Source organism: Callorhinus ursinus, unplaced genomic scaffold (assembly GCF_003265705.2).
Source record: "Callorhinus ursinus isolate GAN/ISIS: 27379988/994484 unplaced genomic scaffold, GSC_fseal_2.0 scaffold22, whole genome shotgun sequence".
Taxonomy (NCBI): domain Eukaryota; kingdom Metazoa; phylum Chordata; class Mammalia; order Carnivora; family Otariidae; genus Callorhinus; species Callorhinus ursinus.
Window position 1 is genome coordinate 5,348,794 of NW_027397084.1, and position 17,942 is coordinate 5,366,735.

Below are 17,942 nucleotides of genomic sequence, written 5' to 3' on the forward strand. Positions count from 1 at the left end.
AAACCCAGGACTTAAGACTCCAGCCTTGTTCATTGGACACCCCGGGACATAAAGTGCCTAGGATTGCAAATAACTGGTAACTAATTAACACCCAGAGTCAAGATCATAAAAAAGAAAATCACCTGGGGCAGGTTATGTCTTTTGAAGACCTATGATCCCAATCAGTGGACGTTTGGCTGAGCAAGAAGTGTGCTGAGCACTGTGTTCTTCTTGCCTGTCTTTTGCCAGAAGGCAGTGTGTGTGGATAGAAAGAGCTATAGTTGCCCGCACACTTTCTATGTCTCTGGAACCTGTGCTTTATGCAGGTTATCTCATTGAATCCTTACGCTAATCCCATTAAGTAGGCACCACTGTCCAATTTACACAAGGAAAGCAGGTGCTCAAAATGGCCCAGCTAATAAGTGGCAGAAGTGGGATTTAAATTCCTGTCCATCTGACTCCAAAGCTGTTGTTACAGTATATCATTTAGGTAAGTTTAAGAAGGAAGGGAAAGATAAAAGCATATCAGGGGGCAGGGAAAAGGAGAGAATTCAACAGCCCCACGACTGCCTCTTTGAAGAACTAACATCTGAGATTTAGTAAGAGGGGTACCAAGGCAAGAGTGTTGCCCTTTTCTTTAGAAAACAAAATAGCGAAGCCCTAAACCCCTACTTCCTGGCTCCAGAATGAACAGATATTAAGTCCTTTAATTATATTTAAGAAGTAAAAGTCTCCTGGCTTTTCCTCCCATATGCTCAGAGCCAATTATTCTCATGAAGTTGATGTTTATCAAGTCCATCCCCACCCATTTTTTAATCATTAAGATTGTATTGGCTGACATAAGCCATGTTAGCCGCTGGGCAAGTTCAGGTTCTTTTGGAGAACACTGGTGGCTTCCCGTGGTTGGTGAGTGTGGGAGATGCTCTCTACACCATCTTACAACCTCCTGGTCTGTGGCTATAGTGGAAAGGAAGCCATCACAGATTTCCTCAGTCCATCCGAGGCTGGCCCCTGGCTGTCATGCCTCCAGTTTTATAGCTCAGGAAGTTCCACGTTCTGCATTGGGAAATGCTTTTCTGACAGCAAGTGCTCTTCTGACCACAGGACTGGCCCATCTGCCCCCACAGTAGGTCTGAGGTGGAGCTAGGCAAGCCCTGGACCTTGAAGAGTGCTCTGACACCAAAGAGTCTCATACCTCTTGTATGCAAGAGTTGGAGGGTGTATAAATACATGCAGTACCTCTCTCCAGTACTGCATTCAGTAACGTAATGTTGGTAGCTTGAAATTGACCGCAGTGGGGGTATTTACACCCTAGAAATCAGCAAACACTACACATAAAGTCTTGTTCACTCTGAGAACTGATTGTTGAACATTTATCTGTGCATGGCTGAATATACCCCATTTTTTCTTCCAGTATGAATACATTTTTCTAGTTCTTTCCTATTACAAAAAAATACCACAATGAATGTTATATGGTACTTTGTGTACATATGTGTATATTTCTTTGGGCTATATATCTGGAAGTGGACTTTTTAACTTATAAACTATGCACATTTCAACTTATGAGATAGCGTCAGATTGCTGGTCTACCAGCAGTATGTAAGATTTCCTGTTTCCTCACATTCTTGTTGACACTTGGTATGGCCAGCCTTCTTCATTTATGACAAGCTGAGCTTGAGGTGGCACTTCATTGTTATTTGAACTGATATATTTTTTCTTTTTTATGTCCTTTGATAATTGCCTTAAAATATTTCCATAAAATGTTTATTCATTCTTTATTAGATTTAAGTACTTTGTGGTTATTTTATAGATTATTTTTATTTCTATTGTGAAATGGATCTTATATCTGTTATATGAACAGTTTTTGTTGCTGTAGAGGAATGCTATGGCTGGTGTATAGAAATGTTACCGATTTTTATATGCTTATGTCAGTATTAACCTTTTCAAACATTTCCCAAGTCTGGAGAGCTTGGGATTTTATGTTAAACTTGGTATCTGTCCTTAAAAGCATTAATGACATTTTCTTTGGTTACTTTTTTTAATGCCACGGTACATATGTGAGGGTCAAAGTTTCTAAGATGACAGCCAGGGCAAGGTCCAAAAGGTATTTATCACAATGTGTCTTTGGTAAGTCTGTTCATTCGCAACAATGGTTTGGACGAAATCCACTTGTGTTCTCTCTTTCATCTTGTTTTTTGCCCACATAGCAGCTGTATCAGTAAGTAGAGTTCTGCTTTTCTGGATATTTAGAAATATTAATTCTAGTATATGTTATGTATTTTCTGTATGTTTATTTTCTTTCAGATTAAGCATCTCTCTGAAAGAAATGGTAAGAATCAGTTGAAACGCACAGAGTGTTTCTGAACTTTCTTTTGTTCAGCAAGATCAGTAACAATTTTTTTCCTACTTTTAACAGTACATGATGAAGAGTTTCATGAACAGAAGGATATTTCAGAAATCAACTTAGGTGGGTTCAATTTCTGCCTTATTAATGCTTTGAAATAATTTTAAATCTTATGCCACAATTGCTGTAAAGCTCCTGCTTTCATGATAGGGTACTGGGTAACTTTAGGGGAGAAATATCTATTGGTTAGATAGATTCATTAGAATTTATAGAGTTTCTGAAAAATGGAAATGTGGAAAGAGAATGATGGTTATACCAAATTTTCTAGAGGAACTAGTGAGTACTCCATGGATCTAGAAATACATCACATGATTTTTGTTTATAAAAATGTCAGTTTTCTTGTTTCCATTTTGAAAAAAAGTGAAAGAAAAGTGGATGATTATTCCACTTGCTACATATACACATGTATATATATGTATGTATACATGTGTAGTATATGCCTAAGGTTACATTTAGTGGGGGGAAAACCCTAGCCTTTCTACTGGTGCATCATATTCATTAACACCTGTTTGCTCAGGACATAGGGAAGAGTGTAAAGATGTTTCCATTTCAATGTCTTGTCTACAAACATTTTTCTTGAGGAACTCCATCAGTCTGGTCCATTACTGAGAGGAGAGAGAAGCTGGGTTATCACCTCTTTTCTCTCTCTTATCCTGCCTCTAAAATGAGGGAGAAGCCTTTACATTCTGGGTATCTTTGGTTAGGATTGGCAAGCAGCAGAGATATTCATGATCTTAAACAGCTTACGGTCTACAAAAGCTTTACTATCAATTGCATGTTTATTTGTCAAATACTGCAGTAGAGTAAGGACAGTTATCATTTTGCAGGAAGGGACAGGAATTTCCTTGTTGTTGGCGTGACCTGCCCAGATGGCTGGGCTCAGTGCTATTTGAAGCCTACACAACTGAAAAGACCCATACCTAAGGGATGAACTTCTGTGGCTTTTTCTCATTTACAGGGAAGGCAGACTCATTGATACATAATTGGAAAATCCTGAAATGGTTTTATAGAAATAGTTTGGCAAGGTAAATGGGTGAATGGGCCCCAAGACTTCAGAGCCAGGCATCAAATTATCTCTCCTTAGTGTCAGGCAATCAAGGTATATGGACTCGAGAGAATCTGCTGTAGTTTAAAGCAGGGCTGGGACTAGAATGAGATTTACGATCTCATCCTAATTTGTCTAGACCAAAGAATTCTTTTACCTTAGAATCATTGTTTATGCTTCTTCTCCACCACTCCCTCTGAGCTGTGACTCCGATGAAGAAATTTTACCATGTGGGTTTTTTTCTCTTTTTTAGGTCATTCCAACCCAGCTACCAGGATTGTTAGGGTTGGCCACAGAGCCAGATCCTATATCACAAAAACTGTTCAGGAAAAATCACAGAGAGGGAATTGTCACCTTTTTCCCTGTCTTCTCTCCATGCCTCACAATTTAACCTTCTACCCCAAGATTTGTTGCTTTCAGTCTTCTCATTTCAGTAAAAGCAATTCCCCCCTTCTAGATCTGGAGGCTCAGAACTTCTGAGTCTTATCTTTCTCTCAAGGTACACACCATCTATCAGCAAATACTATTAGGTCTACCATCAAATTATATCATGGGTTGCGACTTCTCAACACTTTCTCTTTTCCTGTTCCTCTCCAAGCCATCTGGTCTGGCCAGGTTCTTTCAGCCTTGTAACTGCTCTTGTCTTTCAGCCCTCACCCCGCACAGGCTATTCCTCAGAGTGGACAGAACTCTCCTTCTGATAGGATTCAGGCCATGTTACTTCTCTTATCCAACCTTCGTCTTTCAACACCGGCCAGTACTGATTGACATCTCGTCCAACACAGAACAAAAGCCCTAGAACCTTGATTCCCAAGGTGTGTTCTACAGGCCAGTATCACCTATACCACCTAAGAGTTTTCTAGAAATGCAGCATCTTCAGTCTCATCTCAGACCTACAGAATCAGCACCTCCATGTTGACTGACCCCAGCTGATTCCCTGCACATTAAAGTTTGAGATGAGTTGACCCTGGCCAGCCATCTAATCTCACTACTTACTGCTCTTCCTCCTACTTTCTTGGGTTCTCCAGCTACCCTGACCCCCTAGCTATTCCTCTACAGAGGTGAGTCTCAGGGTGTGGTCCCCCCACCAGCAACATCAGCATCACCCGAGAACTTGTTAGAAGTGAAAATTCTTGAGCCTTGCCCCAGACTTGCTGACTGAGAAATCCTGAGGGTGGGGCTCAGCTGTGTGGGTTTAACAAGCCCTCAGGAGATTCTCTTGTAAAAGCAATTCCCCCCTTCTAGGAGGGGAATTTGCTAAAGTTTGGAAAGCTGCTCTAAGACATCAAGGCTTTCCTGCCTCTTTTTTTTTCTTTTTTCAGGATTTTATTTATTTATTTATTAGAGAGAATGAGAGAGAGAGAGAGAAGCAGGCTCCCTGCTTAGCGGGTACCATGGGATCATGATCTGAGCTGAAAGCAGACGCTTAATCAGCTGAGCCACCCAGGCGCCCCTTGCCTCATTTCTATTTGCTGTTGCCTTTGCCCTCCATACTCTTCCTTTATTCCCCACTCCATCAGATTTCTGCTTCAATGCCACCTCCTCAGGGAGGCCTTCCTTGACCGCCCTTTATAAAATATCAAAACCCCTACCCCTCACCACTTTTCTCCCCTACTATTCTTTTATTATTATTATTCCTCGTTATACCATCTGCTACTCCACATTTATGTGTTTGTCTCTCCTCCCTCCCCAGTCAAGAATGTCACCTCCCTGAGGGCTTTGTTTTATTCTCTGCTATATCCCTCGCATGTAGAATGAAGTCTAGCACACATTAAGTGCTTAATAAGTATATGCTGCCTGAGCAAATTGGTTAGAGAATCTCCTGAGGCTTATTTTTTTTTTAATTTTTATTCTTTAGAGAGAGTGTGCATATGTACTTTTCCACATGAATGGGGGGGGCGGGCAGAGGGAGAGAGAGGGGGAGAGAGAGAATCATAAGCAGGCTCCGTGGACAGGGGGATCGATCCCACAATCCTGAGATCATGACCTGAGCTGAAATCAAGAGTCAAATGCCCAACCAATTGGGCCACCCAGGTACCCTTCCTGAGGCTTATTTTTAATGGATATATGCTTCTTTGGGAAGTGTTCCCCCCACCCTACTGCTGCACTCTCTTACCCTCCATGAGCCCATCTACACTGACCAACCTGGGGGCCAAGGTCTGAATGAGCTTGTTCATATCACTCTAGAATAGCCCAGCTCTCACCTCCATCCCAAATCCAGGCCAGTGTCAGAAAATGCATGTGTTTGTTCATGACAAGCCTGAGCCAGAGTGTGGATAGATGGGCACATATTACCCCTACTGAAAAAGCAATTCAAAACCTGGCTCCTACTGCCCATGGGGCAGTCATATCAATGCTATTTGTCTTTGTTTAATTGTGCTGCTATTATATACATAGTTTAGGTTTATGGAGGTTAAGAAATATGGGCATGGGGATAGGGATCGTGATGATTTAGTTAGTCATTAGCAAGTGAAACCACGGCTTCTCCCAATACCTAAAACCCCAGTGGGGTCATTTACCATGAATGAGCCCTCAGCTTTGCCAAATGAGACCTCTGTTACCATGTGAGGTTGTGGTGATAACTTTCTAGCTTGATTTCCCAGCTGTAAATCAGGTGCTATTCTCAGAATGAAGTACGATCCACTGACCCGGTTTGAAGTATTTTGTGATTTACAGGGAAGGCTGTTTGTCAAACATGAAGGTTGTCATAAGAAGAGACATTCTTTTAAATGTTCATAAATTTTTCCCACAAGGATCTTCCCTTTTAAGAATCCTATTTGCAAAAACACTTCGTGGCCAGAATCAAGGAATACCATAAGGGAGGAAAGTTTATTATGCTAAGCTCCTGGTAGCAGATATTTGGAGATAGAGTTTTTGAGTGGATCTATCCATATTTGCCTGGTCTTTATTGCAAGGGCGTTATCTTGAGCTTGGCTTTGGAGGGTACCATTGTTTTTTCACGGGACAGAGCAAAACCAACCCATTTACCTAGAGTCGCAAAGAAGGATGGAACAATAGCAGAAAGGGCCCCGGATAGGAAGTCAGGAGTTCTTAAGCCCACTCAACTGCTGACCACCTCGTGTGCATTACTTCCTGTCTCAAGACACTCTTGTGCCCCCTAAAGCACGAGAGGTTTGGAGTCAACGATCCAAAAGATCTCTTCTAACTCATTTCTTAATTTTAAGATTCTTGGACAAGTTTTCTTATTCCAAAATGAAGACAGGATGTGATAATACATGATATTCATGGGCTATTTACATTTACTCAATTAGAGAGAATTTTGCATTGTTTCCAAAAGACTTCGACCAAAGATTAACAAGCCAAGATTTACAATGGAAAATATTAACTTTATTATGAGAAATGCCTTTTAGTAATGCTCATTCAAATATTTCTTTCTTCCTTTTTTTTTTTTAATCTGTGTCTAGCTGCGGGCTTGGACCTCTTTCAAGGAGACATCCTCCTGCGAGTGAGTACCTGCCAAGGACACAGTAACATTCCTCAGAACTGGCTGTTTTTTAGGACTGGGGGGCTCTGCTGTGTCCAGCCCTGGGCTAGGCACTGTGGAGGACATGAAAGAATCTAATCTATCATCTGTACCCACAAGGGCCTCCACTGTGGTTGATGATGACAAAAACAGATGAAAAATTAGCACACAGGACAAAGAATCTCTAATTATCACATTACTTGTTCACCCACTTTTCCTAGTAAGTGAAGAATGAGAGAACGAAATGAACCAATATGTTTAAAGTGGCTATCTCAGTTTTTGGAAATTGCAGATCTTTAAGTTTTGTTCTTAATAATTTCTCTGAAGTTTCCAAGTTGTCTGTGATGAACTTGTTTTGCTTTTGTAATCAGAATACAAACACTATTGTTTGAATTGTATGATAGGTTGTTTGTGGTGTTAAAGCTTAGTGAAGGAGGAGGCCAGGGGGCCTGGAGGACTCACCTTCCATTGTTTTTGATGTAGTGATCCACGATTCATTGTTTTCATCTTTGCCTTATTTCCACAGAACCCCAGAAACGGCCTGAGAGACCCTAACACCAGGTGGAAGTTCCCCATTCCTTACATTCTGGCTGATAATCTGGGTAATATTAATTGTTTTAATTAGGAGTTTTAGATTTTACTCTTCTACCGCTCCCCCCCCCGCTCCTTCTGTTCATCGGCTTCAGATTGGGAGTAACAGCAATGCATATGGGGGTTTCCAAGCCCTGATAATTCTTTATCCCATGGGATGAAAAGCATAACATTATATTGACCCAATGCTGCTTAACGAGTCTGAGATACAGGGCATCGAATAGTAATTTTAAAAATTACAGAGTATCAAATAATTTTTAAAAGTACAGACCACATTAACATGTTAATAAAACCAAAAACACCATAAAGAACAAAAATAGAATGAAACATTATTTGGCTTCACAACCATGAAAAACTTATGCTTTAAATAATAGTTTTGTTTTAGTGAAACTAAATATATTTTCAGCATACTGATTTCTTCCCCTTTTGTTATGAGACAAACATTCCACACTTTGGAGAAATAGAAAAGTCTGTACTTCACATGCTCAGAGTCCTTGTTCCTCAGTATTAATAATTTTAATTCTTTTCTCTCTCAAGATAGAGGACTGGTTAAGTTATAGTTCAGTAGTTGTTGGAAATAATACTTGGGGGAAATAAATAAATAAATATTCAAAGCCACATGTGGACACTGGTGACCCCAGTGTCTGACAGCTGGTGACAGAGCTGGTGACTGACAGCTGAGCAGCCACGATGATACAAAGCCTGATGGGGGAAGATCAGAGGAAAGCGGGAACGGTGACAAGCTTGCTCAATCTTAATGCGCTGTTAGGCTGCTCCCACTCTCAGGAGATAGAGTTTATGTTTCAATATTTTCCATCACTGTTATCAGTGCTGATCCCTTTTCTAGAGGAGAGCTAGTTATAAACAAATGCTGTTGTTCTCAGTAATTTTTTTGGAAATTTGAGGTTTTATTTATTTTTTTTTTATTTTTTTATTATTATGTTATGTTAGTCACCATACAATACATCATTAGTTTTTGATGTGGTGATCCACGATTCATTGTTTTCGTATAGCACCCAGTGCTCCATGCAGTATGTGCCCTCCTTAATACCCATCACCGGGCTAACCCAACCCCCCACGCCCTCCCCTCTAAAACCCTCAGTTTGTTTCTCAGAGTCCATAGTCTCCCATGGTTCGTCTCCCCCTCCGATTTCCACCCCCTTCATTTTTCCCTTCCTTCTCCTGATGTCCTCCATGCTGTTCCTCATGTTCCACAAATAAGTGAAACCATACGATAATTGACTTCCTCTGTTTGACTTATTTCACTTAGCATAATCTCCTCCAGTCCCATCCACGTTGATGTAAAATTGGGTATTCGTCCTTTCTGATGGCTGAGTAATATTCCATTGTGTATATGGACCACATCTTCTTTGTCCATTCATCTGTCGAAGGGCATTTCGGCTCTTTCCACAGTTTGGCTATTGTGGACATTGCTGCTATGAACACTGGGGTGCATATGGCCCTTCTTTTCACTACATCTTTGTCTTTGGGGTAAATACCCAGTAGTGCAATTGCTGGGTCATAGGGTAGCTCTATTTTTAATTTTTTGAGGCACCTCCACACTGTTTTCCAAAGTGCCTGTTCCAACTTGCATTCCCACCAACAGTGTAAGAGGGTTCCCCTTTCTCCACGACCTCTCCAACATTTGTTGTTTCTTGCCTTGTCAATTTTTGCCATTCTAACTGGTGTAAGGTGGTATCTCAGTGTGGTTTTGATTTGAATTTCCCTGATGGCTAATGATGATGAACACTTTTTCATATGTCTGTTAGCTATTTGTATGTCCTCTTTGGGGAAGTGTCTGTTCATGTCTTCTGCCCATTTTTTGACTTGATTATTTGTGTTTTGGGTGTTGAGTTTGAGAAGAGGTTTTATTCCCCCACCCCACCCCCCCGGTGTTGCCCGCACACTTGCAAATTCACAGAGCACCCATATTTATTGGAATGTGACTTAAGAAACATCAACTTTTGAGAGCGTATTTTTCCCCATTACAATTTTTCTTCTTGTCTGGGCACCTGCGCTCTTCCCCCTTCCATGTCCGTCAAGACATAGGCACGCTTTCCTGAATCACCAATTTATTCTGGACACTGTGCCTTCACCTAATATTTGGTTTAAGCTTCACCATGCCTCTGTGAGGCGTTAAGTCAGTGCCTCTCAGACTTTTATGTGCATAAGGCTCCCCTGAGGATCTTGTGAAATCCGGGGTGGGGTCTCAGATTCTGCACAATCCCCCAGGGGATGCTGAAGTTTTTGGTCTGCTGGCCACAGCTTGAGTAGCAAGGTCTCTTTAGCTGTAAGTTGGTGACAGATCAAGAAAGCAAGATGGAAGGCAGGTGGCCTGAAATAAGGTAGCAGCAGTGAGGACACAGTGGTGGTTCTCAAGTAGTACCAAATGAGAATCACCATTAGTGTTAAAAAAAGGTTCAGGTGCCTGGGCCCATACCATTGCAAAAAGCAAACATCCTAGAGTTTCACATTTGTATGCAATTCTTTTCTTAAATTTACACAGAGTAAAATATACAAATCAGTGTAAAAGTCAATGGCTTTTGATATATACATAAACTTATGTAACCCAATATCCCATCACTCCAGAAATTGCCCGTGTGTTTGTTTCCAGGCAATCCCTACACCCCTCTCCAAGACACTACCATTCTAATTTTTTTCCCCTATAGATTAGTTTTACCTGATTTATAGATAAATGGAATCATTCAGTATGTACTCCTTTGTATCTGGCTTCTTTTGCTTAACATGTTTTTGAAGTTTTTCCATATCGTGGCAGACCAGTAGTTAATTCTTTTTATTACTACTCAGTAATATGGCAATTATTTATCCATTTTTCAGTTGATGGACATTGGTTTGTATCAAGTTTGGGTTTTTATAATGAAGAAAGCTGCTATGATCATTCTTGTACAAGTCTGCATGGATATATATATATGTGTGTACATATATATATGTGTGTATATATATTTTTTCTTGAGCAAATGTCTAGAAATAGAATTGCTTGGTCATACAGCAAATATATATTTACCTTTAGTAAAAAATGTCAAGCACTTTTCCAAAGTGGCTATACCATTTTTCCTTCTCACTAGCAATGCAGCAATGTCCCATTTGCTCAACATTTTCAGTAACATTGGTGGTATTAATCTTTTTTAATTGTAGCCATTCTGGTGGTTTTAAATGGAATCTCACTGTGATTTTAATTTGCATTTTCCTAATGACTAATGATATTTCCCACATTTTCATGTGCTATTGGCCATTTGTGTATGTTCTTTTATGAAATGTCTGTTCAACTCTCATCATGCTTTTTTTTTTTATCATGTTTGTCTTTTTGTTAGTTGTAGAAGAACTTCATATATTATGGATGAAGTCTTTTGTCAGAGATAGATAGATAGATAGATATCTTGAATATTTTCTCCCGGTCTGTGACTTTCCTTTTTTGTTTGTTTTGTTTTGTTTTTGTTTTTTAAGCAGTGTATTGATTTATTAATCTTTTCACAAAAAAGTAAATTTTGACTTGTTAATTTTCTCTTTCTTCCCCTGCTTTCTATTTTGTTGTTTTTTGCTTGTCTTTAACATTTCCTTTCTTCTACTGAATTCCAGTTTAATTTGCTCTTCTTTTTTTATATTAAAGGTGGAAATTTATATCATTGATTTTAAACTTTCATTTTTCTAATAAGATAATGTTATAATATGGCATTTAAAGCTATAAATTTTATTTGAAGCTCTGCTTTTACTGTTTTCCACAAATTTTGATATGGTTGTATCTTTATTAAAGTTTAGATATGTTCTAATTTCTGTTGCAATTTTTTAAAATCCATGGGTCAATTAGAAGTGTGTTTTTAAATTTACAAATGTCGATAGTGCTTCTAGATATTCTATTATTGATTTCTAGTTTAATTTTGGTGAGGTTTGCAGAGAACATAGTCTATAAGATTTTGATCATTTGAAATTTACTGAGACATATTTTGTGGCCTATCTTTGTGACTGTTCCACGTGCACTGGAAAAGAACTTAAATTTGGCTGGTGTGGGGTGTGTTATTTTATCAATGTCAAATAAGTCAAGATGATTGTGTTGTTCAAATATTTTTACCTGCAAGGAGTTTTGGACTAATTGTTTTATCTGTTACTGAGAGAGAGGTGTTAAACTCTTTAACTATAATTGTGTGTTTATTTATTTCTTCTTTTAGAGTTTTCATGAAACTGCTCTTTTGGGCAAGCACATTGTTAAGTCATCTTGCTAAACTGACTCATCATTTAGAGAAATTTCTCTTTATGTCTGGTAATCCTCTTTATTTTGAAGTCTACTGTGTCTAATTTAAATATAACTACACCAGCTTTATAAAACTGACTGTTTTCATTGTGTATCTTTTTCAGATTTTTACTCCTATCAATGTCTTTATATTTAAAGTGTCTCTTTTTTAGACAGTATATATTTGGGTCTCACATTTTTATCCAGTCTATCAACCTCTGAATTTCAGTTGGAACATGTGGTCTATTTACACTTTTTTCAGATTTTTTTTTAATTTTAATTTTTTATATTTTTTTAATTTTTTAATTTAAATTCTATTAACATATAATGTATTAATTGTTTCAGGGTTATAGGTCTGTGATTCATCAATCTCATATAATACCCAGTGCTCATTATATAACACATACCCTCCTCAATGTCCATCACCCAGCCACCCCATCCCTCCCACTCCTCTCTCCTCCAGGAACACTGTTTGTTTCCTAAGATTAAGGGTCCCTTATAGTGTGTGTCCCTCTCTGGTTTTGTCTTGTTTCATTTTTGCCTCTCTTCCCCTATTTACATTTAATGTAATTATTGATATAGTTTGATTTAGAACTATCAGTTATTGTCTTCTATTTTTTCTTTTATTTATTCTTTTCCTACCTTTTTTTGGTTAAATCCAATAATTTAATATTTCATTTGGTTCGTGTAGTGGCTTTTAGCTCAATCTCTTTGTATTATTCTGTGAGGCTTTGCTGTAGGGATTACAATTTGTAGGCTTAACATGTGCAATATACTTAGACTTAATATTGTGCCCTTTTGCATAAAATGTAAGCATTTTACAACACTATAATTCCATTTATACCCCTTTATTTTGTGCTATTGTTGGCTTATACTTTTCAACTATATACTTAAAAACCTCATAATATAGTGTTATCATTTTTCTTTTTGCTCTAATCAGTTTTCTTTTAAAATTAATGAAGAAAAGTAGTCTTTATATTTACTTTTATACTTGCAATTTCCGGTGCTGTTCATTCCGCCTGGAGATCTGCATTCCTATGTGGTGCCATTTCTCTTCAGCCTAAAGAACTTCCTTTAGCAATTTTTTTTTTTTTAAGTAGGCTCCATAACCAGCATGGAGCCCAACATGGGGTTTGAACTCACAACCCTGAGATCAAGACCTGAGCTAGATCAAGAGTTGGATGCTTAACTGACTGAGCCACCCAGGTGCCCCTTCCTTTAGCATTTCTTGTAGAACAAAACTGTTGGTGACAAATTCTCTTCTTTCTCCAAAATAACTTCTTTATTGCCTTCATTTTGAAGGGCATTTTTTACTGGAAATAGAATTTAACAGGTTTTTTTCCTTCTTTAAAGTTGTAATTATTGTCTTTTTCTTTTCCACATTTTATTATGAAAAGTTTTAAATATATAAAAAGCTAAAAGAATTGTGCAGTGAACACTCATATACTCATTACCTACATTATACGAACAACATTCTGCTGCTTTTGCTTTATCTTCTCAATCCAACCTGCCCATCTTTCTATCCTTCTATCAATACATTCTATTTCTGATACATTTCAAAGTAAATTTCATGGACCAGTATGCTTTACCCCAATTACTACAGCATGTGTCTCTTTAACAAAAGTTTAATGTTTGTTTATGATTCTTTTTTATATAAAATGTGCATAAAGTAAAATGCATGGAGCCTTAAGTGTACAGTTCAATGAGTTTTAACTATTTATACACCTTGTAATTTATACACTACACTTATACAATGTAAAAATATTCATACAACTCCTATTAAGATATGGAGCATTTTATTTCCCCAGAAAGTTCTCCCATGTTCTTTCATAGTACTCTCACCCTTCCAGAAATAACTTTTTTGTTGTTTTAATCATAGATGAGTTTTGCCTGTTCTAGAGTTTCATACAAATGGAGTCATATTTTATGATTTTTTTTGATTACTCAGTAAATTGTTTTTGAGATTCACCAATGTTGTTGTGTGCATCAATAATTTGTTCCCTCTTATTATTGAGTGGCATTCCATTGCATGAATACAGTATATCACAGCTTGTTCAACCGATCTCCTGTTGATAGACACCTGGGTTGATTCTATGCTTGAGTTATTATGAATAAAGCTACTATGAACATTCTTGTACATGTCTGTTTTGAATATAGGTTTTTATAATGTCTCTGGTATAAACATCTAAAGTGAAATTGCTGGGTTATAATATAGACATAGGTTTAGTGTTGGATCTCATTCAAAGTGCTTGTACCATTTTACGAACTTGCATGAACAATGAATGAAAGTTTATTTATTCTACATCCTTGCCAATATTCGTTGCTGTTAATCTTTTTAATTTTAGCCATACTGGTGGACATGTAGTGGCATTTAATTGTTGTTTTAGTTTACTTATTGTTGCTTCACTTTCTTTTTTGTTTACTTATTGGTCATTTGTATGTCTCCCTTTGTGAAATATCTGTTTAAATAGTTTGCTCATTTAAAAAATTAGTATTTGTCTACTCTCCTTTGAGTTGTAGGAGTTCTTTATATATTCTAGACACAAGTCTTTTGTCAGATATGTATTTTGCAAATATTTTGCCCCAGCTACGTTATCTCTGGTCTTTTTTCTTAAACTTTTGTGACAACTAAGCTGTCTTGGGTACAAATATTCATATCATAGATGCCACTAAGAATAGGTAAAATTTCATGACAGTCCTTCAGTAGGCCTAATGCATACTCTTGTTGTTGTTATCTGTGTTGTTTCCACGAGTAATTTACTGATGATTACATTGAGTATTTATTTAATGACTTTAATATAATCTTATGACATCTGAATTGTGGAATCTCCAACTTGGTGGTTTATTAAATGAAATGAGGGCCAGGCAAACATAAGGTAAGCACTTGGTAAACTGCCAAGAGTTATGAACTCTTTGAGCGAATGCACAAAATCAAATATACAACCAATATAATTCGACATTATATAACCTAGTTTAATTTTTAACTTAGAGCTCTACCTCCAGTCAGTCGATGGGAGGAAAAAAAACAAAACACACACTAAGTAAAACGTAATTTCTGTTCCTCTAGAGTATCTTTCCTCCCCACCATATGCTTGTCTCATGCAATGCCAGGGAGTGTGCACGTTAGGCAAAAGTAAAGACATTTGATCTTTGGTCACTGGTCCTAACCTATAGGTTACTAAGCATCTACCGTTCTGGCCTCTTCGGGTCCATTAGGCTTCTGCTGCTTTGGGTCCAAGTTTGAGTTATAAAAATCTTTTCCAAGGTTGTTTCCAGTGCTCCCTGTGTAGTCTTGCCATCTCTCCAGGGGTCTTGCAGGGAAGCAGGGTAAACATCATATGTGCTCCTTATGCTTTCAGAACCCCTAAACCTCTCTAAACTCTGCTCTCTTCCTCCAACAAGAGGGGGTATTTTCTTAGACTGGTGCAAACACCATTCTCACTGCTTCTTTCCAGGTGCTTTATTCACACAGAAGACAGAAATGGCTTGCAGTCACTTCTGTCTTCTGCTCTGCAGCGTGACTCTCCTGAGGCAGTGCACTCAGGATCTCCACTTGAATAAGGAAGAGGAAGGGAGGAAATGAGGAAGTTAGTTTATAATTTTGTTCAGCTACACACACATGAGTGTATTCTTATTTCATAGGTATAGTTACATTATGGATTTAAAGTTTACACTTGATGTTTATATACACGACTACTTTTATAGTTTTAGTTTCCAAGGAATCTGCTTACTACCAAAACTATATCATGGACCTCTGTGGATTTCATGTGGGGGCAAGATTTTCTCCAACTATGTTATGTATATTATCTAAGATCTAAGTAATGCCCGTTGATATTTTTACTGATTTCTGCAGGGCTGAATGCCAAAGGAGCCATTCTTTATGCCTTTGAAATGTTCCGCCTCAAGTCCTGTGTGGATTTCAAGCCCTATGAAGGAGAAAGCTCATATATCATATTTCAGAAGTTTGATGGGTAAGGATGAAATTTTACAGAGTGTGTAATCATGCACCCTTTTGTTTATAAAAGTGATACATGTCTTTCAAAAGAAGAAACTGGAAAGAAACTAAAAGCAAAATCAAATCTTTCTCTGTGAGTTTAAAGTCTGTAACATTTTTAATGATCTAGATGGAGAACGAGTTGTTTGGATACTTATGCGCCCCAGGAGATTTATTTCAATTTTTTTCCTGGGTTTAGGTCATGTTTTAAATTACAGTACTTTATTTTTTAAGTCAGGTGTATTAAAGTATAAATTATACACCCTTTTTTATGGCACGGGTTTAAATTATGGCGCTTTGTTGGCTGGACCTCTTTGAAAAGTTCTAGATGTAGTTTTTTGTTATTTATTTCCTAGGAGAAATAAAGGGTATATCAAGAAATAAGCTCTTTTTTTCAGTGGTATTTATGTCAACCAACCTGGGCTAGATGAGGTTGGGAAGCAAAGCGACCATCTGCTCTGACTGCATGTATGTGTCTTTAGGGCCCACCTGGACACATTTCCTCCCGCTGCAGTTCCCCACACTGCCTCTAGGTGTTGCCTGGATTTCGTTATCTAGTTCTGTCGGTGTTTTTGTTCGTCATGGATGGATAGCAGAGATGAGGAAGGAAGTTAGCACATGATTTAGCTTTCTAAGGAAAAAAAAATGCAAAAAACAGCAGTAAAAAAAGTAAAATTGTGATGACCACTTAGATACAAGTAAAGTACCTTTCTTACTTGAGTAGTTGCTTTCTTGGCTCAGACTTTTTATTAAAAATGAAATTTATGTACACCTACTATGTGTCAGGAAGTGTGCCAGTCTCTAGATACAAAGAAGCCCGAGACACGGTCTTAGATCTCACAAGGTTTACAGTTGGCAGTTGGGGGTGGTGGAGAAAAAACAAGTAAATAGTTATATATGCTAAGGGGAGTGCCATGGGCCATAAGAGGACACAGAGGCAGAGGAGGACGGAAGGACAAAATGGGGGTGGGAAGAGAGGGAGAGCAAGAGAGAAAGGGGAAGGAAGAAGAAGGAAGAGAAAGAGGAAGAGAGAGAGAGAAGGAAAAAGCAAACATAAACATGAATCTGGCTTACTTGGAGAATTCATTCAGTTCTGAGTGTCTGAAGCTTCGCATGTAAGGGGCAGAGTGGTGAGCCATGAAGCCAGGATGATAAACAGGAGCCTGGTAATAGATAAACCACGTGTGAGGGAATCCACCATTTAGGGCATGATTCATTATATGTTCAGTTTTCCGTTTTAGAAAGATTACTCTAGCAATAGTGGATGAAGAATTGATGTGTGGGCAAGACTGGTGGCAGCAGACCAATGAAAGAATTGTCCCAATTGTCTAGGACAGAAAGAATAAGGGACCCACAGTAAAGAAGAGGCAGTTGAAATGAAGAAGAGGGAATAGATTTTAGAACTATGAAAACAGGGAGACTTCTCAAAAGCTGGTTGTCAGTTGATGTGAGGGGTTCAGAAGAAAGAGGAATCAAGGATGTCTCCATGATTTTTGATTCATTCACTGGTGAGTGGTAACTTTATTCACCCAGCTTGGGAATATTGCCAGAAGAACCACTTTAGTAGTAAGATAGTGAATGTGTTTCTGGACATGTCCTGAGATTCTTGTGGATCACAGAAGTGGCGATAACCAGTAGCATTTGCACAGTTTCTTTTTACGTGAAGGAAAAACATGTAAAGTATACCCCGGGCCTCGCCAAGAACACAGATTTAAGAGGTTCTCTGTTTTTGACCTTTTCATCTTGTCCCTTGGCAACATTTGTGCTTCAAGAAAGTACCAAAGCCTTTAATTATTTATTGAGGATTTCAGGAAAAAAAGTTCATTTTCTTAACCTTTTTATTTCCATTTTTAGCTACCACCTTTTCTCTCCCTTTTTTTTCTTAAAAATAAAACGAAGCTAATGTGATCACTTTCCCAAAGTTCTCTTTTTCCTAGTAAAATTCTCGGGGCTTCTTTTCAGTTTGTAACTCAATCCCCAAGTACTTTTTTTTTCTTTTTTTAGAAATTTTCTTATTGTTATGTTTATCACTATATATTACATCATTAGTTTTTGATGTAGTGTTCCATGATTCATTGTTTGTTCATAACACCCAGTGCTCCACGCAGAATGTGCCCTCTTTAATACCCATCACCAGGCTAACCCATCCCCCTACCCTCCTCCCCTCTAGAACCCTCAGTTTGTTTTTCAGAGTCCATC

At 38.2% G+C, this 17,942-nt stretch overlaps 1 protein-coding gene across 2 annotated transcripts in view; it reads left to right on the forward strand.

Moving 5' to 3' along the window:
• Positions 1–2,119: 2,119 nt before the first annotated feature.
• MEP1A (meprin A subunit alpha) overlaps positions 2,120–17,942 on the forward strand; it is a 41,852-nt gene continuing 26,029 nt past the window's right edge. For both annotated transcript variants that reach the window (XM_025890392.2, XM_073905246.1), the window contains exons 1-6: positions 2,120–2,197; positions 2,284–2,308; positions 2,396–2,446; positions 6,854–6,894; positions 7,439–7,514; positions 15,603–15,720. In XM_025890392.2, coding sequence (XP_025746177.1) covers positions 2,129–2,197; positions 2,284–2,308; positions 2,396–2,446; positions 6,854–6,894; positions 7,439–7,514; positions 15,603–15,720 — 380 coding nt within the window. In that variant the 5' untranslated portion in view covers positions 2,120–2,128. The remainder of the gene's footprint in view (positions 2,198–2,283; positions 2,309–2,395; positions 2,447–6,853; positions 6,895–7,438; positions 7,515–15,602; positions 15,721–17,942) is intronic.